The sequence below is a fragment of the Bactrocera neohumeralis genome, chromosome 6 (genome assembly GCF_024586455.1).
Source record: "Bactrocera neohumeralis isolate Rockhampton chromosome 6, APGP_CSIRO_Bneo_wtdbg2-racon-allhic-juicebox.fasta_v2, whole genome shotgun sequence".
NCBI lineage: Eukaryota > Metazoa > Arthropoda > Insecta > Diptera > Tephritidae > Bactrocera > Bactrocera neohumeralis.
Genome location: NC_065923.1, coordinates 9,610,051 through 9,636,798, shown reverse-complemented (window position 1 = coordinate 9,636,798; position 26,748 = coordinate 9,610,051). Strand labels below are relative to the sequence as shown.

Genomic DNA, 26,748 nt, shown 5'->3' with positions numbered 1-26,748 from the left:
CAACACGCGAAAACGTGATCAACATAGGGAAACTCATGCATTGTCTAAACGACGATCTCCACAGAAGCTTGATAAAGAAAGTCAAAACTCAGTGGAATGAGCAACCTGGATGCAAAACTGCAAAAGTCATATGCAAAACGGTAGATCGGAAGTACACCAAATTCCTATTGTCACTCGATAGAAGAGACTGTAGGAATGTTATCAGAATACTAGCCACACGTCCGCAGAATGGGGCTGCCAGGTCGAGAAGACTGTAGGAAATGTCTAGACTGAGGCACCAGGGGAACAATAGAGCATCTCTTGTGCACTTGTCCCGTATTGGCAAAACTACGCTCTAAGCATCTGGGGTCCTCACAGTATGATACACTGGAAGAGGTATTGATAGTGAGGTCATAGATTCTGTTGATATTCGTGTCAAGCGCAGGTATACTAAAGGATGACTCACGAACCTAGTAACTGAAAACCATCTGGTGTTGCTAAGGACCAAAACTGGTCTAAGCGTGGCTCATTAGCCTACCAGACCAACCTAACCTACACAACAGTCTATATAAAACAAAGTATGAGTTCTGTTTTGCTTACCGGCTTATCAAAATTCGCTATATTTTGTTCTATCGGTCACTAAATACAGAAAAAGAAATAAAAATGTGACTTGCATGTTGGCAGAAGCTAAGTTGAATGTCTTTTAATGGCGATAATAAATATTTTATTGCCACTTTTAGAGTTATTGCCAATATTTGGACAATATGTTAGCTGTGATATTGAGACATAACTCCAATGCATAGGCGAAGATTATTTGGTGCATTGCGGAGCGGGGTACATTATTGTTTAGTAGAAAATGAGAGAGGAGAATTTAGGAGGCGATATTATTACCCAAACTATTTATCTTATATTTTAAAATAATAAAGTGGTCTAACAGTACTCATATGATAGCCTATAGTAATAACATAGCTTACACTCGCAACAAAAGTAGTAGCTTAATGCATAAAATAGAAGATGTCTAAGAAACAATCGAGCGAAAATTGTCCGCGGTAAGAGTATTTCTTATAAAGAATTGCCCTTTAAGCTTATATTTGACTATTTCTAAATACGGTTAAAGCTCTTTATGTATCCCAATATTAGCAACCGATAAATTCGCTTTCCCAAAATACATTTTAACCATCCGTAATATACTTAAAGTAGTCCAAAGGATTATTCATGAAATTTGAGCCGAACGCGTTTAAATTTTTTGGTTTGAGAGCAAAGTCTTGTTGGCGGAAACCATTTACATATCCATACGTGTGTATTATCCACGTGCGCTCATAAATATGCAACAGATTTCATTGAAACCCTTGATTTCGACCTTCACACCTCATCCAGTCTCTTCAGAAGTAAATAGTTACGCATTGAATTGACATATGCTAATTAATAGGAGAGCAAGTTAACTCATCTCCATTTGCGAATTCACTTCTATAAAAACAAAGCCAAATGCTGAAAATTACATCAGTTACTTTCCACAGCTTCACTAGTCCGCTCCACCACAAAAGCAGCTTTTTAGGTTTTGAGACTTATTTGAGAACACACCAGCGTCATTATGATACCGAAGAACTTCTTAAAACTCTGCTCCGTGCTGATTGTTATGGCAGCGTTGTTGCCACAAGGTCAAAGCCAACGCACCGTTTGTGGACCGGCTTTGGACGCTGTGCTCAGCACCATTTGCGTCCATGGCTTCAATTCAAAGTTCAAGAAATCAGGTGAGTATACCTCTCAGGATTACAGTACTGTCCAATTATGTCGTCTTTCTTAAAAATTGAAACTTCTTTATTTGGAAAACAGTGGAGTGGGATGATCTGGGAAACAATGAAGTGGACTACGAGCTGCCATTCCCCTATGCCAACTCGCCATTCTTGGCCAAGATTCACGGCGCCCAATTTGATACTTTAGCCAAGACTCGTCGCCACCGAGACACCGGTGTTTATGATGAATGTTGCAGCAAGGCCTGCAGCTACAACGAGATTCTTTCGTATTGCAACACATTTTAAAACTGCAACGCCTAGTATAGTATTCAGCCCACAACATGATATTAGTTACTCGCTTTTAATTAAATATTTGTAATGCCGATGCTTACTAAAATCACTATGAATAATCAAAAACTCGAATAAAAAGACATGAGGTATAATGCGCTGGGCTTATTTTAAGTATAAATGGTAAACGGATATATATTTTTACTCGATAGTTATCCAGTGTCACGGGCTTTGCTTGGACAAAAGCTTGAATTTGATATTTAAATAAATGCAGCAAACTATTTGACATTCCAAAGAAAGGTTTTCAAAAATAAACAAATATTGACATTTGAACTAAAGTTTCTTCCATGTTTAGTAGCTCTGAGGCATTTGTTTTAGTTCCTGATTCCAGATCTTAAAGTTAGAGTTTTGCTTGTGATGAAATAATTTATTTTTTTTTTGGATATTTGCTTTTCTTTGATGAAATGCGGCGACGGCTACTGAAACCTTTGACAACGACCCAGGACCAACGCACTTCAGATGAATTTTGAAGCGCGAATAAATTTAGTTAATCGGTATTGGGTCACATAGTCTTAAAGTGTTGTCCTGTGGCCTATTGTAGGGCTACAAGTATAAACATCGAAGGGACAGCAAACCACGCTTTTTTATTATACTATATTTTCTCCCGCACTTTAGACATTTCTCTTCAGTAAGGTTTGCCATTTTTTCATGAAAAGATATACGATCCAACAACAAGTCGAAGTTATTAAAATTTACTACCAAGATTCGGAGTAAGTGGTCTCAACTTTAAGAGCGCTACGTCCAATTGATTGGTCGTCTGAATCGTCCTGTCAGATCAACAATTGAGCGCCTAGTGGAAAATTTTGAATCTATAGGCACAGTACAAAACGTTCCCGGGCCAGTGAGGCAAAGAAGTGCCCGTAGCGTCGAGAATATCACTGCCGCTAGCGCATCAATTGAGGAAGGCCGAAATCAGTCTCTCACATGTCGTTCTCAAGCGTTGGGCATCTCAGTGACGTTATTGTGGCGAATTTTGCGAAAAGATCTTGGCCTTCATCCTTACAAGATCAAATTGACGTAGGAACTGAAGCCGCTTCATCACCAGAATCTTCGTATGTTCGTGAATTGGCTGAGCAACAACTTAAAAGTAATTCGGATTTTCATCGAAAAATCATCTTCAGCGATGAGGCTCATTGCTGGCTGAATGGCTTCGTAATAAGCAAAATATGCGTTATTGGTCAGGCAGCAATCCACACGTACTCCAGGAGTCACCATTGCACCCTGAAAAAACTACAGTTTGGTGCTGTTTATGGGCCGGCGGCGTCATTGGGTCATACTTCTTCCATGATGATCGCACCTTACTGTGAATGGGAATCGCTACCACTCAATAATAACCAATATTTTTGCCCCGAATTGGATGATATGCACTTAGACAATATGGGGTTCCAACAGGACAGTGCCACAGCTACAAAGCGAATGTCACAATCGATTTATTGAAGACCAAGTTTGGTGAACGTGTTATTTCACGAAATGGCCCAGTCAATTGGCCGCCTTGGTCGTGCGATTTGACGCCGTTAGACTATTTCCTGTGGGGCTACGTCAAGTCTATGGTCTATGTCAACAAGCCAGCGACGATTGATGATCTTCGTACGAATATCGAACGTGAAATTGTAGCAGTATCGGCCGATTTATGCTTGAAAACCGTCGAAAATTTGGTTAAGCGTCTAGACTTCTGCAACCGTGATCGTGGTGTCCATTCAAAATAAATCGAGTTCCATATATAAAGGAATCAAATGTACTTTCCCAAGAAGAAAGTATTTCATTGTTATCCCAAACCGTTTTTTGTTTTGTGGCGCTCTTATTGAAAAAACCGGATACTAGTTTTCTTAGTGACTGTATCGCACGAACTGCCAACCACTGCGAGATGTGCTCGGTCAACGGATGTTTGGCTAAAGATAGACTGGATTCAGCTGGATGAAGCTTTCTCTTATTTCAAAATTGATCGACCCAGAGTCGCCTTCATATATCTCATAACTTATAAGGGAGCATTTGACTTTCTGTTCTCTTTCTCTTAACGCAGCAGGTGGAACGAGGATAACAAGTTTGCTTTAAGTTTTATTGTTATTTTGTTGTTGTGTCCACTTTATTATTTGCGCGAATGCACTTTTAATTAAATTTATACAGACCGCCTTTTAACGATGCAGAAATTCGGGAAATTACCCAAACGCAAGTGTCCTGCAATGGCTAGCAATTACACACCTTGGCCACTTAAAGCCGAAAATCTAAACACACAGCACACCTGCCTCCCCGCCGCGTAGACCTACGTGGTGTGATTGTTGTCGCCTTGTCCGAGCATTTGCAAAGCGCGTGTTGCTGTGCGGTTCTCCGCAGATGTAAGTATGTCTGAACACAGCCGGGCATGTGTTTGTGTGTGTGTGGAGGGCCGTTCCGTCGCGCGAAAATTTTTATTTACTCACAAAAGGTACACAATTTGGCATTTTTAATGCCGCCGCATGCTGTTGTGTCGTTTCGCTATGCACTGTGTTGTTGTTGGTGTTGCTTTTGAGACATTTTATGCGTATTTTTTACAGGACATTTAATATACCTGCTTAGGTCATAAATTACGAAGAGAAAAAGTGCAGTAAATGAGACCCCATAAATTTGGCTAAATTGTTTATGGCTATATTTGTGTTGCTGTTGTTGTTTCAGCGCACACAATACTGTTGGCGCGCTGTTTTTTCGCATTTCGCATTTGATATACTGCATTGCCATGCGTTATGTCTATATGTATGTGTGTGTGTGTGTGAGTGTGTGTGTGGAGCATAAAAGCTTTTAAAGTAGCCTGTAAGATTATAAATACAAACAAACTTGCATTTATATAAATCCTGCACACACACACCCACACACACATGTGTAGGGTTCTCTAACACAACATGGCTTTGTTTTATTGTTGTAGGCCACATTAACCATGCATGAATAAAAATTGAGATATTTTTATGATGTGCACTTTGTTTTAAGTGTATGCGTGAGCATTTGCACATATTCAAATTTGTATGAAAATTGCTGCAAACGCGTCTGCATGTGTGTGTATGGGTGCCAACAAATATTTGCACATCGAATTGTACTGGCAATAGCTTAAAAAACAACAAAAACTGCACAGACAAACGATTGAGGTGGACACCAGCAGCGAGTGGGGGCGGTATCTGGTGGAGCAATTCCTACCCCACAATCTTGTTTGTACATATGCGTGTGTGTGAGCTTGTGATTTATGCGACACCCGCTTAATTTCAATCGCTCCTTCTGCTTTTCTCTGTTCTTCACACATTTCTCGTTCGAGTACTCACATATGAAGCTCGTCTGTCCTGTCTACATGCATCGGTGACAATTGCTGTGTGGCGGGCGTGGAGGGTGAGGCCTTTGCGAGAACACGTTTACACGCTTTCATGGATGTGCGTTAAAAATTGAAATTGGCCGCCTGCCAACGAATTTTTGGCATTAAATAAAATTTATCTCTCATGTCTTCGGGGTTAAGTGTTAACGGCTTGTTGTTGCTCAGTGTTAAAAAATTATGATTTTATTAAATTTCCCTTCATGCGCAGTTTAATTGAAGAACTGCACATGTGGAATAATGCGTAGACATATTTGAGTAAAGTTGTGGCCTCATTTCATTTTATTCTAGTTTTTGATTGTCAACTCAGGCTCTCAGCCTTCAATGGGCATGTTATGATACTGCTGAACTCGTCTTAAACTTTTGGACATTTTAAAAACTATAACATTGGCAAATTTATGGAAAATAGTAAATATTCGTCTCAGCTTTTGAAACACCATGCAGCCCTACACATTCCCCGGGTTTCAGCTCAGCTTATTTAGATTAAAGAGATGACTGACTGCCACTTGCCAAGAATAACAAGCGAATAACGTCGCTCGAAGTATAATCCTACAGTTTAGGCTCTTTGTGACTTTCTTATTCCATATAACACGGTAGTAAATAGTTTTGTTTGACTTTGCTTCTTTCAATAGTTTTGCTTGACAGAACACACGTGAGTCATGTCAAGCTGTCATGTTATTTTTGCTCAGTATTGTTTGTGATTTCAACATGGAAAGATCTACGCTTGGACAATCTTTATAAATCGTTCAACTTTATTATGAAAGTTCACATTCTGTAAATAATGTCTTTCGCGTGCTTCGCTCAACTTTTGGTCAACATTATCGGCCAACTGAGCGTACTATTCGCAACACCATCACCCGTTTTGAGACCCAGCATTCATTATTGAATAATATTCGATAAAATAGACCACGTCTAGCACGTAGTGAAGAAAATATAGCTGCCTTAGCTGAGAGGTTGACAGCTGAGTTACTATACATAAAAACCATGGAGCGTCGATTCAGCGCCGTTCGTATCAACATAAACTGACGTATGGAAGGACATGGCGCATTTTACTTAGAGATCTCAAACTGAAACCGAACAAGATACAGATTGTCCAAGAACTGGAGTCCATCGACTTTCCCAAGCAACAAGCCTCGCGCTATGTGCTCTCGAAAAGTTCCAAGAAGATCCGACGTTCTCAAGCCAAATTTTGTTCATAAATGAGGCCCATTTTTGGTACTTTAGGCTTGAGACGAAGAGCAACCTGAAGATATTCAAGAGCTGCCATTTCATCCAGAAAAAACAACGTTTTGGTGTGGGAGTGGGATCATCGGTCCATATTTCTTCAAAAATGATGGCGGTTAGAAAGTAAACTTCAACGGCGACCGTTATCCCACCAAGATAACCGACTATTTGATACCTGAAGTCGAAGCTCGTGATTTCGGCGACATTTGGTTTCAACAAGACGGCGCCACTTTCCACATATCGCATAAATCAATGGATTTTTTGAGAAAACACTTCGGAAGCAGATAATTTCACGTTTTGCGCGGGTCAATTTGCCACCAATATCATGTGATATCAGACCGATAAACTTTTCCTGTTGGGATATGTAAAGTCTAAAGTGTAGTAGTATTTTTTATTCTAGAAATAAAGGCCGCACACTTCACTCAACTATGTTGTAATCAGTTTCTAATTTCGATTGTAAAGCACCAAAGTGCTTCAAATTTTATTTTGCGGAATGTGGCAACTAAGTCACCTTATGTTCCACTTACACACATGCAACAAACAGCAGAGAAAATGAGACCAAGGATTTTACCGAATTTCCAAAGTTTCGCACTAAGAAATTTCACACAGGTTATTATCACCGCTGTCATGAAGTCGAATTGGCATCATCTGATAGTTCATCCGAGTGCAATGCACCAGTCACGACCTTACTGCTATAAGCACCAGCTCATATGTGTGTGTGTGTGCCAGTGCATACCTAAGCGACACTTCCACGTCAGAGTGACACTTTGCCACGCGCTCAAACGAGCTCAACTTCCAAGAAGCAGGGGCAGGTGTGTATTTGACTTCAGGAACTGTGAGTATACACTTTATGTTAACCAACTCCTAGCCTCAATGGCAACAATAGTAGCTACACTTGTCGCTCTGGGTTTCGCGCAGGTGCATATGTATGTATGTGCGTATGTCTCACCGCCTTCGTTTTGCTCGACACAGGTAAGTGCACGAGCACGAGTTTAATTGCAAAACACAAGGCTGGCAAATATTTGACAATTAACTCAAGTCCAGCGACGGAGACCACGAGCGCAAATATTATGGGTTAGAAGCGTTTTGTTGCTTTCCAGCGAGTCTTTCGACGCTTACGGTATATATTTAGTGCAGATATGAAGGCAGGAATGGAAGCATAAATGAGCGCCCATTTCCCCTCAAATGTGTGCAAATACGGTAGTCGTGAGGGTAAACATGGGAAAAGGGGAATAAGGTAGGAATATGAATATGAATAAGTTGTTGTGACTGTCAGTATGGAGGAGTTGATATTCAATGGTCTTGAGTCAAAGAAGTTCGGCTTAAATGGCAGTCACATGACTTTAAGGCTTTGTAGCTGGATTGTTTGCAAATTACGAAATTATTTTGCAACATTTTTTATACCATGAAAATATATTTAAATCGCTGGCGGTTATCGGTAAAGGATTTTTTAGAGCCTGGACTGCGCTGGGCGCTTTTAAAAACTCTTTGCACGATGTATCACAAATAATCGGAGAGTGAGGAGTTTGAGGAAGTGTTGGAAAAGCGAACTTCGAAAAAATAAATTAAAAAATTCTTCAAAATATCTTTAAATCTTTTCCAATAACTCAGGAAACGAAAAAGTGTCCCTTTACCTTCCTCTTGCAATACTCTCTACCCATGACTTATGTAGCTTGAACTCCAAAATTGTCTAGCTTTAGAAGCTGGTCATACAGACTGTAATTTACTTTGCCATATCTCCAATTGCCAGTTGGCGTAAGTGTTCCTGGACGCTAATCGCAGGAATCATTCTTTCAAATCCTGCTGCGAATGCGAGCACCACACCATACTTGGCAAAAAGACGAAAGAAGTGGAGAAATTAAAAATTGGTTGGCAGCCAAGGCAAATGGTAATTGGCAGCTTGTACGACAGACTTAACGCCCACAGACTAGGAAAAAGTTAAAGTGAAAGGAAATGCAGGAGTTTCAGGGTTCTGAAACTCTGCCTTGAGTGTTTGCTGGAATAATGCGCGTTCGCTGACGAGTCATTCCAGTCAAACTAGCTCTTAAAGTTGAGGCCACTGACTCCGAATTTCGGTAGTCAATTTTAATAATTTCGACTTGTTGTTGTAGCGCTCTTATTGAAAACTCCATTATAACTACAAGTAGTGTGTGTGTCGTGCAGAATTTTCGGAGTTTTACGTAGCCAAAATACAACCGTTAACTGCGAATTCAATAACAGCTATATATTTTGGTTTACTAGTATTTTCTCTTCTTTTGTCCACCCTCTTTCTCCCTGGCTATGCCATTTTGTTCAATATTATTCCTTATAATCCTTCTTACCCCCACTTTTCTGTGCGCTTTGTGGCGCCTGGATTTCAATCAATTTTACTTAATTTTGCACCATTTAACCTACGCCCATTAATAACTGTAACACACATACACATACATAGATATTTGGTGGCGTCTATCCTTTTATCTTTGAATGCTATCAATTTGCCGTTTCTGTCTTCATTTCGACGCTAATATTCACACACACACATACATATGTACATAAATGTGTGTGTGCCGATTCAATACATACGTACAACAACAAGGACAATCGGCCCTTATTAATATACGACAATTATTGAAATGTCTCCATTAATGAGCGCTGCTAAAAAGCAAGTTTAGCAGCTGAGCGCTTTGCAACGGCGCGCAGTGGGCGCGGTCGACGGACTGTCTGACCTGCTGGAGCTACCGCAAGCATTCCAAGCCGATAAGTGCCACGAACAACAAACACAGAGCGTTTTTGTGTGTAAATATTGAAAGTGTGCGTTTGCATTGAAGTCGATTGGGACATGCCAATGGCCGCTATCAGTGTTGTTCTGTATTATTCCGTTGCTTCTTCAGGCCTTTTGTTGTTTGTTTGTTTGTTTGCCGTTGTTTGCTCACTCCTCAATTTTCACAAAAACAAAAACCAACAACAGAAAAAAAACAATAAAATACAAGATTTATTTACATGAACGAGCCAGTGGAGGACCAATTGGGGCGATCATGAAGCAAATTTATTATTGTATTGTGTTGCTTCGTAAACACATGAAATGTATAGAGTGCGAAGCAACAACAACGCTACAACAACACTTTTATAAGTCAACTGAAATGTGATGTACTGAAGCATTGATAATGATGGAGCGTGTGTGTGTGCTGTAAAATCGTTCCCAGCACACGCAGAGCAGAGACAGTAATAAAATGAAATATTAAGGCCACTGGCAACGGCCGAGTTGAAATTTCTAATTTATTATTTTGTGCTTGATGAACTCAAACCAATACGCCTTGACCCTTGAAGAAAATGTTTCTGCCACTAATGAAATACTTTCGAAAATTATTATTGAAAAGTTATTCAAAAACATTTGCCGTTAAACTTTTACAGTTATTTCCGAAAAGTACATCTGTTTGTCTGGTACATGTGGATTCAAGAATCTATGATTACTTGGAATCGGTGCAGGTGTTCGATGTAGAATTGTAAATATTTCCAGAGAGACGAGCTAATTAGTTGGAAATTACTCACTTTTAATGAAATTATCGACCTTAACGTGGAAAATCTTGCATGAAGCAGTTAGAAGTAAACTACTAATTTTTCAAATGCTTTTCATATCGAAAGCTTAAACGGAATATATGCATAAGTTTCAAAGAGGTTCGTAGTTTCCAATATAGGTACTTTTTCAAAAGCCTTTTTTTGACAGTTCACGCGTGAGTCGTTGTTTGGCATTTCATCATGGAAAGACTTACTCTTGAACAACGTTTGCAAATTGCATTGCGGAAATTCACGTTCTGTAAAGAATGTGTTTCGCGCGCTTCGCTGATGTTATGGTCAACATAATCGGCTTACTGAGCGAGCTATTCGCAACACCATCACCCATCTTGAGACCCAGCATTCATTATTGTATAATACTGGACCGAATAGACCACGTCCAACGCACTGTGAAGAAAATACAGCAGCCGTAGCTGAGAGTATACACGACGACCGTGATTGAGAGTCAATTCAGCGCCGTTCGCAGACACTCGGACTGATAGAAGGAACGACTTGGCGCATTTTATGGCGAGATCTTAAATTGAAAGCATTAAGAATACCGCTTGTGCAAGAACTGAACCCGGTCGACCTTCCCAAGTCGCTTCGCTCTATGGCTCTTGAAAAGTGCCAAGAAGATCTGACGTGCACAAGCCGAATTTTGTTCAGCGATGAAACCCATTTCTGGTTTAATGGGTATGTAAAAAAGCAAAATTGCCGCATTTGGGTGAAGAGCTACCTGAAAAGATTCAAGAGCTGCCCTTTCATCCAAAAAAACAACGGTTTTGTGCGGTTTGCGGGCCGGTGGAATCATTGGTCCATATTTCTTCAAAAAGGATTGAAGCTCGTGATCTCGGCGACATTAGGTGTCAACAAAACAGCATCAATGAATAGATTTATACAGAGAACACTTTGGTGGGCGGGTAAGTTCACGTTTTGAGCTGGTCAATTGGGCACCAAGATCGTGTGATATCGCACTATTAGATTTTTTCCTGTGGGGATATGTAAGCCGTGGATCAAAACAGCACGCGTATCATTCACCATTTACCAGTAGAAATGCTCGAACGATTTATCGAAAATTGGACTCATCTGAGACGTAGCCACGTCCCATATTTGAAAGAGATAATCTTCAAAAAATAGATGTCAAGGAGTGTTCTTTCTAAAGATAAAAAATATACTTCAATAAATTTGAAGTTTTGTGTTTTTTCTTTAAGATAATATAAAACCTTGATATAGATTACCCTTTAAAACAATGCGAAAAACTTCATTTGAGCAAGCAAAATCGATCGTTTGGCAATGAAAGTGGATTTCTTTCCTATTTTTGATCTCTGCAATCCAGAAACTCCTTCCTGGTTAATCACAAAAATAAAAAAAAAAATTATTTAATGCAACTCTTTTGTGCTGAAAATATAAAAAGTAAGAACTTACTTCGAAATCAGCTTTATAATTTTTCAACGGGAAATACTTTTTCTTCTCTTTTTTGTGATGCCACTCGAGAAGACTGTCTTTATCGAATCTCACGAAAAACACTTTAACCAGAAATGTCCCGTTAAAAATAATGTTCAGAACTATTTAGTATATTTTTCTTAGTGGAATGTCTTTACCAAAAATGTGCTATGTTTGGGGTGTTAAGATGTAAAAGTCAGCATTTGTACCAAGTACAGTTCAAGTAAAAGACTAACTATGACTAAAACTTTTACTGTCATTATTTGTTTAACTAATTGCTTGGTTTTTGTAATATCATTCAGCAGGAGTTCGAATAAAATAGAACACGATTCACTTAATGCAAATGCCTTTTCGCAAGCACAACTCTTCCCTTATGAAGATCGACTTAGCTGCCGAATCTTTCGCAGGACTGCACTTTCAGCTGGTAGTGTTCTACAGTTAAAAGCGAGTAGCGGTCCGATTTATATCTACTTTTTGCATTTTAAGCCCAAACTAAGAAACAACACTATGTTTAAGTTAAACCAAGTGGAACATCGGTGGCGATAGTATGATCCAATTACTAGGAAGGGATTAACTTCTATGTAAGCGCAGTTGAACATGCTCTTTCGTACCTTCATAGCAGTGCACAGGAATGTATGTAAGTAAGGGCGCCACTGTTCACTCGCTTCACGACTGCCAAGTCAAGTCAAGGTATTTATATTTTCCTTGCGTAAAATAATTTATTTCCGGTACGTCAGGAAAGTTAGTGCCTTAAGTTTTCTATAGGACCTGAACCTATGTTATTTTTTTCGGTACAAGCCTCACTAAATTTCATAGAGTCTCGCCACGAAAATAGTCAGATAAATCTGCGTGTATAGAACTGTAATTGTATCCAAATTTAGGCTTCTGAGTTTATTTTTAGATTCATGCTATCTCGGTACATGCGCCTTCCTCCGCAATAGTTGAAAACTACAAACAATAAACAATAAACAATGCCTTAGAGAACGTTGTTGTTTTTCTTTGACCTAAACACCAAAACAACAATGGCACAATGTAATCTGTTTGAAAACAATCTTTTATGCACGCGCGTTTTTCTGAGCTGATATTTTTAGCAGCTGAGGCCGTGCATGAGCGTGTGCGCGTGTTGTTCTTTTGTTTCCATGAGCCCTTAAAATAGTGGCGAAACGACTAGTTTCCGGTGGCTATCCGATACTGCAACTATTTCTTACAGGGTATGACATTAGGAAGCCAAATGTTTGAAGAACCGGAAAAACGATTTTTGTTTCAGACCTCTCGTGTTAAAATTTAGTTGAGTGTGGAGAAGAAACTCGGCCTAACTCCTCCATTAATTTTTGTAAAAATTTCTGCCAAAAATCCAATTTTCAGTTCAGTAAATCACGTATTTTTTCACTTTAGTTGATCCTGTAAGGACTTATTCTGCCAACTTGGGCGCATCTATTTTCCGAGGGATCACCGGAATTGGCATAGCAATGGCCGAGTTTAAACATTTTTTTTTTTTTTCAAAATTCTCAGAATTTCTTTGTTAATAGTGAATATTTGTAACAAAAAAATTCGAAAAAATATTTAATTTTTTATATGAGAAAAAAAATTGTTGAAAAAACTATTTTTTACCCAAGGAAACCCATGTAACCGCTTAAAAAGCATTCATGGCTTGGAATGATTATTTCAATACCGCTGCTTCTCAGAGCAATACCGGCTTCATTTCTGTTTCTAAAAATGGTTTGCTGTAAATAGCGGGACTTAAATTTCTGTGTCAATCACCCTGTATTACCACATGTTTATGTCGAGGAAATACCCGCATGGTGTACAGGGCGTTTAGTCACTTATCGCAGCTGCTTGAAGCAGCTGAGCGCTCAGCTGACTATTGTTACTACTTATTCGTACAACTTTTGAGCACGATCATTCGAATTTCCAAATGGAAACATGTAAATATATTTTATGTTATCAATTGCTTTGTTGTTAGCATCGTGCCTATATATAGAATTTCTTATATATTTATACATAAGTATGCACCGAAAAGTAAGCATATCTACATATATTAGAGTGGGTCGATTTTATTACTATCAAAAGGGAAGTTTTAGGAATCTGAATAATCGGTTGTATGGGAGACATGTTACATAATTTTTTGATCTTGCTGATTCCGATAAATTATCAGCTCTCAAAAACTGACGAACAAATTTTTTTAAGTGCTTAAGCACTTCGCCTTAAAAGGTCAGTAGGGTAATCTTTTATTGAATTTTTTTTTTTGCAGTTTCTGCTCCCTTATACCCTTAGAATTAATGTAGAAATCCACTTTACCATTGGAAGGTTTCGAAAAAAAATAATACCGATCGACGTTCGGAGCGTTCGGAGTGCACAACTCAAACTTTAAACGCGTTTTTCTCAAAACACACTTTTTTAAACTGGCGGACATGATTCCGGTTGAACTACTCAACCGATTTGCTTAATTTTTTTTTAATGTTCACAAAACGCCTGGCTATCGTCCCTATATTTTTTATAATTTACTGACAATGTTATGACAAAATTTATGTAAAACAACATGGGGAAAAATTAAAAAAACCAAAACGTTAATTACTTCTTTATTTATCAATATTTTTTCATGATTCATACTTTTTAAGAAAAAATTGAGTTTTTGTGTTTCAGGTGATTCAAACTTGAGAAATCGTGTTCGCCAGTGAAAAGACGCATCTCATTCACCCAGGCATTTCTCCGACAGATGTTATCAAAAAATTCCGAAAAAAAATTGTTTACACACTCCATGATTTACCTCATGATATGTGAAAAAGTTATATTGTAGAATAAAAATTTCTATTAAAAAAGTGCCAAAAAACAGGCCAGATGACCCTACTGACCCCCTAGAAATAGTTGTCTTGAAACCGTCTCTTGAAAAAAGTCGTTTAGAATGATCCGTAGATCATTTCCTGCATACACGATTTTTTCGTTTCTTTTTCGCCCTCTAAATCGACCTGCTCTAATGTATATTATCGCCGGAGTACAGAGTCGAGCGTTTAATTAGAAAAATTAATGTTTTTCAACTTCAAAGTAAGGTTAGGAAAAATAATTTTTGATTTAATATTTGGTTAAAGTTTTGTGGACGAAACCGCTATATAGCAAGTAATTGCTTGAACTAACCTAAGAAGTTATTTGTGTTTATATACGCGCCTCCAGATGATCAGGTACAATTTGTAATAAACATCATGCCTCTAATGCAAACAATTGCTCTATGGAAGGCATGTACATATAGATTCATTTACATGTGCCTACATGGCTACCCTAAATATCAGACGCCTATACATAAATCATGTAGCGGACACGCATTTCTATGCATATTCTACCTGCATGTGAAACGTCATTGGAAACAGCTGTTCGTTGCATACACAAGCCAATATAGGCGGTCCCCTTCGCACACACGTCAGTCAACGCTCTTCTTGCAGTTAGTGACACATATTCACTTGAACTAAGCGGGGAATTCGCTCTCATAGCTCAGTTCCAAACAAACGGTGGCGCTGTAAAGTACGTACTTGGTCGGTTCGAGCGAGATGTGGAAAGATCACAAAAAGCTGATATGGCACCAGCTTTTTCAAAATTGAGTGATCCCTTGCGACAGTTAATTTGGGTATTTCTAATTTTGTTGTCTTTGATGTTGTTGGTACATGATTGTGAAGCGGAAAAACCATCGGAGTTTCTTTGCGGCGACGCTCTGGACATTATGCTATTCAGCGTTTGCAAGAATGGCTTTAATAAAAAAAACTTGGGTAAGTACGGTACTAACAGCTGGCGGCGCATATTTCAAAGCACTGCAGAAAAGAGTTTTCAAAAATTTTTATTCAATCCGCAACATGACATTTGAGTTATTTCTGTTCTTACTCTCTGCACAAATAACAGATGGTCCAATAGGTTATCTGCGCAGTCGCAGGCACGCAGATCAATTCCTGTTACCACGAAAATTCACGACACAATTCCAAAGGGGGGCATCAGTAGCACTTAGGAAAGGGAACCGTCTTCCAAGTCTGAAGCAGTTGCTGAAGGAGGAGGCGCGATGGCGTCGAAAACATCGAATCACTGGGAAGCGCTTGCGGCGGGATTTTACCCATACCCCTGGCATAGCGGATGAGTGCTGCAGCTTCGGCTGCTCCTACTCCGACATCGCTAGATATTGCACGGGGCTAGTCTAAGCCGACCAGTGGTCACAGCCATGGCTGATGGTAAAACACAAAATATTATTCTAGTTTTAATGAAGCTGCGAGGACTTGTGCAGAAGCAGGAAACTGTATTACATCAAAATTAAATTTTCCAAATGCAACCAATTTTATAATTAAATATAACAGAAAAATGTCTTTATATTTAACAATAATTATATTCTATAAATTAACAAAGTGATAAATGCACATTATTATAAATTAACCCAAAAAATGTATCTGCAAGTAATAAGTTACGAATTGTTAATGGTGATTAAAGTGATCTAAATACCTTGAAACCAAGTTTGTGCACTGAAATTGTACCAACCTATGAATTTACTCTATATATATGTATATATTATAATCCCTCAATAGATCCCCTTTGTTTTATTGGCTCATAAGGTAGACAATAGTCGAAGTTTTCATATCTAAGGCGTAGTGAAGCTCATACCCACAACTAACTGACTTTGTTGTGGCCTTTCAAGTTAGCAATAAAAGTATTAGAACAACGGATCGGTTCCCTTAAAACGTTACTATAAGCCAAGTACAGATCTTCTGCTTATTTACAAAATAAGTTCTCATAAGACTTGGATATGAAGGATGGGCCACAAGCTGATTAATTTTTTTAAAGCCTATCAAGCCCGTACGAGATGTGGAAATCGAGGTTTGGAGTCAAAGCCTAAATCTGCTTCAGAACATTCACTAAACTGAGCTACTATGTTTGCAATCATACTTCCATTTCAGCTCTTAAGTATATTGGGAATTTGAGCACTCACACAACTATGTGAAGAGGGCCCAATGAAGCGCTTACTAAGCACAAACTAAGATCCAACAATGACGGAAAATCTCAACTGTCAACATTGAATTTTAGCCTTTCAACACACATTTTTCGGAAAAATTGCTGCGCTGAAATCAGACAAAAGCAGCAAACTGACTGTCAAGTACTCGTAAAAATGGCAAAACTGGAGACGTTAGCAATATGATAAATTCTCCGACTAGCAAGCGTCAGCGACGGCGGAGGACGAACACGAAAAATAGCCAATAAGTACAATATTAATCTCAGCTATCTGTAAGGAGCCCATCGTCGACAGGAAGTTGTTTTGTCGAAGTGAAAAGCAGAGCAGCAACACACAAGCCGGGCAAAAACTTGCTAACGAGCAACGGCTATGTTGTTGGTAGGGGTGTAACAGTTAAATTTGTCAGATGGCAAGCGAAATCTGGCAAACTGACTGCAGTATTGTCAACGTCAATTACAACACCAAAACTGAAATTTGCAGGAATAGCGGTACTTGTGGTGCGAATAACAGCTGCCGTTGCCATTGCCAACAGCATTTAAAGCACTTATTGGACTCAGCCATAGAGATGGATGGCAAAGTGTGTAGTTAAATAAACGTACTGAGAGCACAGCACAGCACAGTTGGCCAATGAGAAAACTGATAACGCTCGACAGCACAATATTTATGACAAAATGCACGGGGTTTTGACGTTTTCTAAGACGGAATGTAATTCTTAGTAATTTAGTGCTTTAAATTGCCTGAATAAGGCAGTTTCGTTCGATCTTCCGGTGTCGCCAGTCCAAGTGGCACGATATGCATCTGAAGTTATTTTCAAATCTCACTTGTCCTAAAAATGATGCTCAGTTTTATGTAGACTTAGTATTCTATAATAAATTCCGTTCAGGTTCGACCTCTGAAATATAACTATGAAAGAAGGATTACTGAATTTGCTAGTTAGCTGTCATTTGATCTTATAATCTGAAGTAATATGCATATAATTTAAGAACACCAAATGCTCTTTAAACTTTGAAACAGAACTTATTTCATTTACTAATCGCTCCAGATCAACTTCTCCAAGATTTTTGGAAGCTTGGCCAGCGCTGAGCCACCATCATTACATGCGCTGTCGCAAAAGCCTTTTAGCCCAAGATCGATCGCATGAGTGCTAGTGATCTCTTTGCCCTCAGTAAGGCTAGCCTCTCCCTAGTTTTCGAGCCCTATTGGTGTCTACGCAGTAAGGCTGGGAATCCTACCAGATGTCAGACTGCAGAAGCTGTTTGGAAGAAGATGAAGTGGAAACAGCTCAACACTTCCTCCTTGACTGTCCGGGGTTGGGGAGGTCAAGACTTAAGCACTAGAGAGCGCATACCTTCAGACATCTCACCGAGCTGGCATTAATGGAAATCAATCGCCTGTGCAAATTTGCATTGGCTACTAAGAGTTTTGTTAATTGATAGTTCGAACACAGGAGTTCTTATTTTCTGTGGCCTCACAAAGGACTACATATAGTAGTCCGCGTGCAATCTTTGATCAGCCAACTAACCTAACTTCCTAAATCTAAAACACTATAGCACCTGTGAAACTGTGTTTCTTAATTCCCAAATACTCTTCCACCCAGTGCAATTATTCCGTCCGACAAAGGTGGGATCCATTATCGGAGAAAGATCCGTGCTTCATTCAAGTGCAGTTAGCACATCCGTCTCTTCGTTAGTGCTTGGCTTGAATGCCGCGCTCAACGTTGCATATTTAAGGGAGCACGTCTGAAGTCCATACGCGTTATGTACATACACCTTTCGTATTTTATACATTTATTAGCTCAAAGTGTATTGTTTGTTATGCAGTAAAATTTTTTATTAACATAAGTTCAAAGATTTTTCAACAATCTTCCAACAAAAGGGAGCCTTATGATAGAACCTTGTAAAAGCCAAAAACCATTTATTCAATGCGATTCTTTGCTGAGCCAACTAGTTTACTCAAACCGATTGCAGTACGAGAGAATTTCATTGTAAGTGCAGTCTTTGTTGCAACATTCATCATAGACACCGGTTACGATCGTGTCACGATGTCGGCGAATTTTCGCCAATGTATTCAGCTGACCGCCGCGAATTTCGGCCAAAAAGGGAAATCTGGCATAAGGGAAAGCCAGCTCATCTTCCACAGCATTATTGCCCAGCTGATCCCATTCCACTGAAAGTCGACATTCGTTTATTGCTTATCAAAACTGAAAACCGAATATTTTATGTTGCATATGAAATGCGTCTTTTACTCACTTGATTTCTTGAATTTTGTGTTGAAGCCATGCACGCAGATGGCGCTGAGCACCTCATCCAGAGCGGGCCCACAAACGGTTCTGCCAATGCTTTGATGCAAGGCCATCGATAGCACCAGCAGCAAAGCGCCGATTTTCAGCAAATTCATTCTCAATGTTTTGAATTATATTCGAAAATGTGTTGCTCCTCTTGTGGCTACGAAATCGTACTGTTGGATCCTGAGCTTTCGGTAAGGCTTTTATACCGGCAACTTTGCACTAAATATCCTTGCAGTATCGCCAGATTTTAGTTATGTATATAGTTAATGCGATGCTCATGCACACACACACAATTTAGCATTATGTTAATTTTATCTCAATGCGCGCGTAAATGTTCATTTGGCTTCATCGAATTATTGCATATTTATGAGCGCACATGTGATTTACACCAACGCCAACGGTTGTAGGATGAGCCGAAGTGCATGCGAAGATTCAGGTGCAGGTGAGCAAGGAGAGTCTCTCAATAAAGGATGCATTTTTGTGGAAGAAGCTAACATTTTGATTTTAAAAACTTTTTGTGATTTTGCATAACAATTTATTTATTTTATGTGTAAATAACTATAACACCAACAGCCTGAAGATCTCTTCATTGAACTTACTGAAAATTTGCCAATTTTATATTTTTTTATTAAGATTTTTTTATAGATATTAATTCACAAGTAAGTATGTATCACAACTATAAGCATCATAAGCATTTCCGAATGCTATTTAGATTCGTCTCTTGGCAACATATCCTCAGGTATGGGCTGGGGCAGAGTGGTAATTGAGTAAAACGTGGATTCAGGAAGGTCTGTGTAAATTCATTTAACGTGAAAGTCGGCAACAATAGTTTAGAAATGGAAAAGCTTATTTGCAATAGGATAACAACTCGTTGTAGGAGCAGGCTTTGCGGCAGCATTCGTCGTAGACGCCTTCCCGCCGACGACGAGTTTTAGCCACTGTATCCACCTGGCCGCCATGAATTTTGGCTAAGAAAGGAAAGTTCATCAGGCCGAAGGGCGACAGTGCTTCGGGCTCAGTGTTACCAAGATCATCCCATTCCACTAAAATTCAATGAATTGCATGAAAAATGTTTATTATTATTGTGAGGAATACGAGTATGCACCAAACAAATAGCGATTACTCACGTGATTTCTTGAATTTCGTATTAAAGCCGTTTTCGCACATAAGACTGAGAGCTGCGTCTATGGCGGGACCGCAAACAGCCTGCTCCGCCGAAATATGCTGCAAGCTGACTACGAATACTGTTAGAAAAGCGCAAATTTTCAGCGAACTGGATATCATGGTTGTTGAGTTATTTATTTAGTTGTAAGTGTATAAGGCGAAAATGATCTTTTATTTCCACACAACGCTCTGCTGAAGCTGTGCGAAGGAACTGATGTTGTTTGCAACATTATGTTGCGCTTTTATACTAGGGTCTTCGCAAAATAGTGCTCATGTATTTGGTGGGGGCCACCTGATAACACGGGAAATCCCCTGTACCCATTTCATAATTTTTAGCCCGAAATTCAACTTAAATTAATTCTACTTTGCATTTAATCACCGCACTCTCAACGGCAAGTATATGAATCCGTAGGCGTAATAGATTCACAATGCACACTCACTTATATTCGCACCGCTTTCTTATGCATATGAAAGACAGGAACACGTCGCATTCGGGTGACGTAGTCATATTCACGAGAACATGTCAGCTTGATTTCATATAAACATCACACAGATTCAGCGGTAGAAAGCCAACGAGATGGTCGTGAATTATTCTATTGGCTTCTTTGGAGATAGAGGGAGGGTTAGATCGATTTCATGTTATTATCATTGGCAGTAAACTAAAGCATGCTCAAGTTAATATTTACACCCAAGCATTAACTTAAACAATTAAAAATATTTTATATGTGCTGGGCCAATTTATTACCTGATTCTTTAATTCAATATAGTACGCACATTTATTTGATTGGAGATCTTGCATATCAACCGATATTTACGACATACAAGTATAGTTGATTAAAAATTAGAAAATCATTACATTGAGTATATCGTCACCAAAAAAGCAAAATAACGTAACATTAGTTTTCATAAGTTTACAGGCGAAGGAAAAACGTTCTAATAGAAACCACTCATATCGAAACAAAATTTTTGTTTTGGTTATAAAGTGGTTATATATTGGTTATATCTGCCAACATGAAAGCACCACTTCCCACACATCGCAATAGATAGATATACTGAGAGAACACTTCGGAGAGTAGATAATTTCACGTTTTGGGCCGGTCTATTGGTCAGTAAGATCGTGTGATATCACATCGTAAGACCTTTTTCTATGAGGATGTGTAAAGTCATCCAGCTTCGATTCAGACCTTGGAGCAAAACATCACGTGTGTCATTCGCTAGTTACCCAATCGAGATGCTCGAACGAGTGATCGAACTGAGACCGCGGCCAACATTTGAAGAAGATAATCTTCAAACAAGTAAATTCCAAAGAATGTTCTTTCGACTGAAAATGAACGATCCACATTAAATTTGAAGTTTGTGTCATTTCTTTAAAAAAGTAGGGAACTCCGAAAGGGATCAGCCCTTACAATACGTGAAGGTTCTCATATTTGATAACATGGTGCTTGATAAGTCCGATTGCGAACACTATTAGTAATAAGTTATATTTTAAATATTCCAAAGTGAAAGGATCTGATGTGTTATATATAAAATAGGCGTGGCAGTAGTCGGATATATCTAATATTTGCTTTGAAACATAAATATTTAGTTGAGATTGGTCGATTGATCGAGGTACTGAGAAAACACATACATGTGTACATATGTAACTAAGTAACACTGTATTGAAATATTAATGATCCAGAACTAGCAGTTAATGCGGAGTCGCTGGGAGCGCTCATTGTATCCTTGTTTCGATTATAAAAAAATTTTGCTTTGCGAGCAAATGCTTACAAAATCCAGAATGACTAAAATGTTATCGTTTAGATTTTTAGCTATAAGGCACGGTTTCAATCGACCTTAGCACTTCCTTAGATTTCGAAATATGGCTGTTGACAAGCCTCATTTCTTTGGCGGTCGGATTAATCGCAATTGGCATCTGCATCTGTGACGTGTGCAAAAACGCATCAACACCGAGCCGAGCGAGTACCTTGGTATAAAAAGCTGGCGAAGGATTGTGAAATACTGCAGTTGCTTAGCACAACTAAAATAAGCTACATTACTCGTTTTGTCTGATTAGAAAGCACTAAAAATAACACCTCATAATAAACTGCCGTTATAATGCCTGGGAATTTGTTGAAACCTTTCGCTTTGCTGCTCATTGTGTTGGCACAAATAAAACGAAGCTTTGGCCTGCAAACAATCTGCGGTCTCTGCCTGGACATGGTACTCTCGAGCGCGTGCGAAAATGGCTTCAATACCAAGAAGTCATGTGAATGACCTGCCGTCCGATTATTTATTTTTTGCTAGAATTGACTGACCAATAAATGGTGAAATCGACGCTCAGCTGCCTTTCGCTTATGCAAACTCTCCCTTCTTGGCTAAGCTTCACGGCGGTCAAGTAGATACCGTGGTCAATAGTCGTCGTCGCCGCCGCATTTATGACGAATGTAGTCTCAAGCCCTGCACAAAACACGAAATATATTCCTTCTGCTATTAAATCGCTGCTCTCTCACCGTTAATTGAGCTTTAAATATTAGAGTGAAATGTCTGAGATTGAAGGCGTTCCTGCAAACAACTCCAAACTTATAATTGGTGATACTACACAAATGACATATTGGTATTCTGTGATGAACTGTTATTTAAATACCATTTATGTAAATAGCAATATTATCTAGGAATTATTATACAAAATAAATGTTAGACTATTGAGATAACTTTTCAGAGCTTTATGGTGAATAAAATGAGCTTAATTACTAACAGTCTATGCTCACTCATGCACAAAAAGGTTTACAAAAATGCTGATATGAGCGCAGCTTGTATCTAAAGTGGGTGTGTTGTATGTGGACTTCGATATAGGACGCCTTCTAAGCGTGAAGAGTGGTGACTGTGCGGGAGACATTTTGCTCGTGTAGCAAATCTTTTGTTGGTGAAAGTGAACTTAAAACTTTTTCAATTAAGCTTTATGCGTTAATTAAGCTAACAGCAGTGGCAGTAGCACAAATACCAACAAATCAAATAGTGGTAGCTTGGCAGCTATACACTGAGAATTGCTGTGAATTGCTGTGAACGAGCGAATGAGGGTCGAGTGTTAACGGCTGAGTTAATGGGTAAATGGGTTAAACCCATTTAAATTTTAGAAGAGTTAAGAAAACTGCGAACACGCAAAGAAAGAATATCTGCATTTGACTTAAATTCTTGCTGTCGTTAGTCGTCTTTTAGTAAACATTCACACACGCGTTCACCTGTGTATCTAGGTTCTAAGCAAAAGTCAATGGAAATTCTCCAAGATGTTCACGTTGATTAATTAAATTAAAAATCTACACCTGTGAACGTAAGTGGATTATGCGAAATGAGAGCAAAATATATTCACACATAAAAACTGTCAGCTCTTTTGAATATAAAACAAGTAAGGAATAGCTAAGTTTGGTTATAACCGAACATTTCATACTCTTGACACTTGGAAGGATTAAAGCCAGCGTAATACTTTCAGATACATAAGGCTGGTTAGTTATATGGACTCTAGGGACTTACCCACCCGACTATATTCGTTTCTTTATTAAGTTGGGTTTCAAATGGGCCGGTATATGTGGTGTGAAGTCACCCAAAAGGTTGAAAATCTTTATATTGGGTAGTTGAAAAAGTCTTTTTGTATTTTGTAAATAGATGTCGTTGTAGTCGTATATCTCCAGTGCTACCAATCACATTGTGTCATACCATATAGTGTTGAAAAGGTGAGATTCTAGGCTTCATTTAGCCAAAAAAAATTCGCTAGCCACCAATGAAATTTGTGAAGTTTACGGAGACGATTCTGTATCAGTTCTTGTAGCACAATAATGGTTCGCTCGCTTCCGTTTCGAAAATTTGGATGTGAAAGATGTACTTCGCTCTGGTCGACCTATCGTCGAAAAAGTCGATGAAATTATGGAAAAGATTGATCAGGACCGTCACATAAACAGCCGTGACATCGCTAGGGAACTTAACATTCATCATGAAACGGGTTTGAACCATTTAAAAAAGGCTGGCTAGGATTGATAGGCCAGGATTGATGCCTCGGAAGGTTATGCTGAGTGTTTGGTGGGATTGGAAAGGAATCATCGTCCATGAGCTGATCCAGCCTGGTCGAGCAATTGATTCTACATTTTATGGTCAACAACTGATGAGCTTGAAGCAAGCAATCGAAAAAATACGGCCTGAACTGATCAACAGAAAGGCCTTCGTCTTGCATCAGGACAACGCTAGACCACCCACAACTTTGGGATGTTCTGATGTCCACATCATCCACCATATAGCTCTGACCTTGTACAGTCGGACTATCATTTCATTTCGGTCGATGCAGAACTCCCTTAATGGCGTAAAGTTGGCTTCAACAGAAGCCTGTGAAAATAACTTGTCGCAGTTTTTCGCCGAAATAATGTCTCTAGCGGAAAAATGGCAAAAAGTGGTCCACCAAAGTGATACATTATACATTATTAAAGTTCATTTTAAATATAAAAAAAAATAAGTTGAAGTTTGACTAGAAATACGAAAAGACTTTTTCGACTTCCAAAAACTACATATAACCCTATATCTATCTCGCTTAGGCTTAGGTGAAACAATCAACCGTTAGGTAAACAAAACTATTATACTCTGTAGCAACATGTTGCAAGAGTATAATTACGCACGCCCACATTAATTTCTAATAAAAATTATATCGGACGTGGAATGATTAAGAATGTTTGGCAGACATAATTTGCGGGACTTTACAAGCTTTTAGAACGCGTTGTGCTCTGCTTGTATTAGTTATTGCGCTTTGTGTGTCCTGAGTGTGACTGCTGGAAAGCGTGGGCTGGCCTTATTTCGGCTTCGTAACAAAACGGAACATTCCCGTTTAAATTTAGACAATTTTCAAATATTTGCACATCACAAACATATCTACGACATGTGTAAGGAAAATTATGAATATACAAACGACGGCAGAGATTTTGCTTCAACTTTCTGGCAGTTACTATGGCACGAGCGTAGGGACTCTCCTAGTGAAAACTACTACAATGTGTATGTATTCGCTCAGTCACGCCCACATTGTGTAGAGCATGTTATCGCTCCTGATTGTTGGAGTATATGGTCTTTGTTGTTTTTGTATGTAACAAGTTGATGAATTCAAATAATTGTCGTTGAGCATGGCAAACACAAGCTCCTTCGAGTATCTGTGTTCCTATGACACAGATGGGGGAATTCGAAAATTTATACAATTTTATGCGAGGCATTGGAAGCAGTCAATGGAATCGCTTTGAAAGAGTTGTATTCGCATGTAACCTAAAATTTTACGCAAAGATTATAAACAATTACGGCATATACTGGCGACTTGCACGAATGTATGAGCATATTTATATGCCTGTGTTTCACAAAATTCACATAAACATTCAGAAATTCGGCTCAGATGGCCATTAGTAACCATAAAATTGATTTTTACTTGTCTTGTCAGCATTCTTTCATTTAATTTGTCAGTAAATTGGACCATCGCACACGCACATGTTGCTGACATTGATGTTTCCTACTAACACACATTCATTGCAGAAGCTCAACTGAAGGAAAATTACCGCCACTCACATTTGAACTCAGAGTAATTTTAGGTAAAATCATTTGAGAAGTAAATGCAAATTGCTTCGCCATGCGACCATGTCTACTCCTTGAGGGCCCATGTGATTGTTCATAATTTAGATACTCATTTTAAATTCTCCGCTCTTCTGAGCCAAAGTCTGTTTTTAATTGCTTACTTAATTTCCAGTTAGTTTCTCTATTTTGCATTTTTTCACGCTTTCTGGGCAGCTGCTGTACTCAAACGTATGCCAAATAGTTGGCAACATGTTTGGGATTATAAATTTTCAATAGCTTCTGCATATGGTTACATAAGTATGTGAGCACTTACCGATTCGCGCCTCTGTGTTTGCCAACAGCAGCGGCAGCGCGAGGAGAGTCAGGCGGAGGGCGCACAAATATGTCCAAATGCAGTTTTGCGCAGCCATTTTATTGTTGGTGTTGTTGTTCAGCTATTTGTCGGCTTTGTCTGCTGCAATTGCACCGGAAGTGTAAACGTTTCTATTTTTTACGATATTAAATTAAACACGCATGCATACACACGCATATAAATGTATTATTTATTCACTAGATGTTGATATTTATTATTGAACGCTAGCGAATTGCACTTTAATCCCTACAATATTGTTATAAATTTTCCAACTGAGGTCAACTCACAATCGTATACGCTTATGTCTATGTAAGAGTATAAGGCAGATGCTGAAAAGCGGTGGCGCTGCAGGCTCTAAACCGGATTAAGTCGTTGAGTTTTGTTCTCTGTTAATATTCGCATATAAGTTGGTGATGATTTAATTTATTTGAACCGGACACAAATACATATTGAGGTCCGTTTATAGAGCTGGTACTCGAGGGCTTCATCTCCCGCACTCGCCCACACCTGCAATTGGAAAGGAAAAAAAAGTAAATGAATTCTTCATTATTACTCCGAGTATATGTTTGTGTATGGGTTTAACTAGATTAATGCTTAAACAATTCGCTCCCGAGAGAGACAAAATAAATTATTTAATAATTTGAAAAGCCCAACTATTCGTTGGGTGCCGCAATAAAAATTAGGTTTCGCGCAAAGATTGAGCTAGAGAAATATTGGTCAGTTCAAAAAGACTTTTCGTATTTTGCCAATAGATGTCGTTGTAGTTGTATATCTCCAGTGCTACCAATCACATTGTGTAATACTATAAAGTGTTAG

The 26,748-nt window shown here is 38.9% G+C and overlaps 5 protein-coding genes and 1 pseudogene across 7 annotated transcripts in view; 3 read left to right on the top strand and 3 right to left on the bottom strand.

The window, feature by feature from the left end:
- The window catches only part of LOC126762978 (uncharacterized), a 176,584-nt gene that overhangs the window by 79,754 nt on the left and 70,082 nt on the right, over positions 1 to 26,748 (bottom strand). For all 3 annotated transcript variants that reach the window (XM_050480090.1, XM_050480088.1, XM_050480089.1), the window contains one exon: positions 25,894 to 26,439. In XM_050480090.1, coding sequence (XP_050336047.1) covers positions 25,894 to 25,990 — 97 coding nt within the window. In that variant the 5' untranslated portion in view covers positions 25,991 to 26,439. The remainder of the gene's footprint in view (positions 1 to 25,893; positions 26,440 to 26,748) is intronic.
- On the top strand, positions 1,485 to 2,155 carry LOC126762982 (probable insulin-like peptide 1). Its single transcript, XM_050480106.1, has 2 exons — positions 1,485 to 1,730; positions 1,813 to 2,155. Exons 1-2 carry the CDS (start codon positions 1,571 to 1,573, stop codon positions 2,016 to 2,018), a joined length of 366 nt encoding a protein of 121 aa, XP_050336063.1. The 5' UTR covers positions 1,485 to 1,570; the 3' UTR covers positions 2,019 to 2,155.
- On the top strand, positions 15,075 to 16,138 carry LOC126762981 (uncharacterized). Its single transcript, XM_050480105.1, has 2 exons — positions 15,075 to 15,341; positions 15,472 to 16,138. The coding sequence occupies exons 1-2, from the start codon at positions 15,152 to 15,154 to the stop codon at positions 15,759 to 15,761; spliced, it is 480 nt and encodes a 159-aa protein (XP_050336062.1). The 5' UTR covers positions 15,075 to 15,151; the 3' UTR covers positions 15,762 to 16,138.
- Positions 18,365 to 19,043, bottom strand: LOC126762983 (probable insulin-like peptide 1). The gene is made up of 2 exons (XM_050480108.1): positions 18,811 to 19,043; positions 18,365 to 18,727 (listed from the first exon to the last, which is right to left on the bottom strand). Exons 1-2 carry the CDS (start codon positions 18,956 to 18,958, stop codon positions 18,510 to 18,512), a joined length of 366 nt encoding a protein of 121 aa, XP_050336065.1. The 5' UTR covers positions 18,959 to 19,043; the 3' UTR covers positions 18,365 to 18,509.
- LOC126762984 (LIRP-like) lies at positions 19,343 to 20,229 on the bottom strand. The gene is made up of 2 exons (XM_050480109.1): positions 19,976 to 20,229; positions 19,343 to 19,891 (listed from the first exon to the last, which is right to left on the bottom strand). Exons 1-2 carry the CDS (start codon positions 20,130 to 20,132, stop codon positions 19,695 to 19,697), a joined length of 354 nt encoding a protein of 117 aa, XP_050336066.1. The 5' UTR covers positions 20,133 to 20,229; the 3' UTR covers positions 19,343 to 19,694.
- LOC126762985 (uncharacterized) lies at positions 22,046 to 22,658 on the top strand (annotated as a pseudogene).

What these genes read in the sequence shown, in the direction of transcription:
- LOC126762984 (XM_050480109.1), bottom strand. Translation starts at nt 20,132, where the DNA reads ATGATATCCAGTTCGCTGAAAATTTGCGCTTTTCTAACAGTATTCGTA. An exon ending in TACGAAATTCAAGAAATCAC is followed by an intron (nt 19,892 to 19,975) that starts GTGAGTAATCGC and finishes ATTGAATTTTAG; the next exon opens with TGGAATGGGATGATCTTGGT.
- LOC126762983 (XM_050480108.1), bottom strand. Translation starts at nt 18,958, where the DNA reads ATGAATTTGCTGAAAATCGGCGCTTTGCTGCTGGTGCTATCGATGGCC. An exon ending in CACAAAATTCAAGAAATCAA is followed by an intron (nt 18,728 to 18,810) that starts GTGAGTAAAAGA and finishes GTCGACTTTCAG; the next exon opens with TGGAATGGGATCAGCTGGGC.
- LOC126762982 (XM_050480106.1), top strand. Translation starts at nt 1,571, where the DNA reads ATGATACCGAAGAACTTCTTAAAACTCTGCTCCGTGCTGATTGTTATG. An exon ending in TTCAAAGTTCAAGAAATCAG is followed by an intron (nt 1,731 to 1,812) that starts GTGAGTATACCT and finishes TTTGGAAAACAG; the next exon opens with TGGAGTGGGATGATCTGGGA.
- LOC126762981 (XM_050480105.1), top strand. Translation starts at nt 15,152, where the DNA reads ATGGCACCAGCTTTTTCAAAATTGAGTGATCCCTTGCGACAGTTAATT. An exon ending in CTTTAATAAAAAAAACTTGG is followed by an intron (nt 15,342 to 15,471) that starts GTAAGTACGGTA and finishes CACAAATAACAG; the next exon opens with ATGGTCCAATAGGTTATCTG.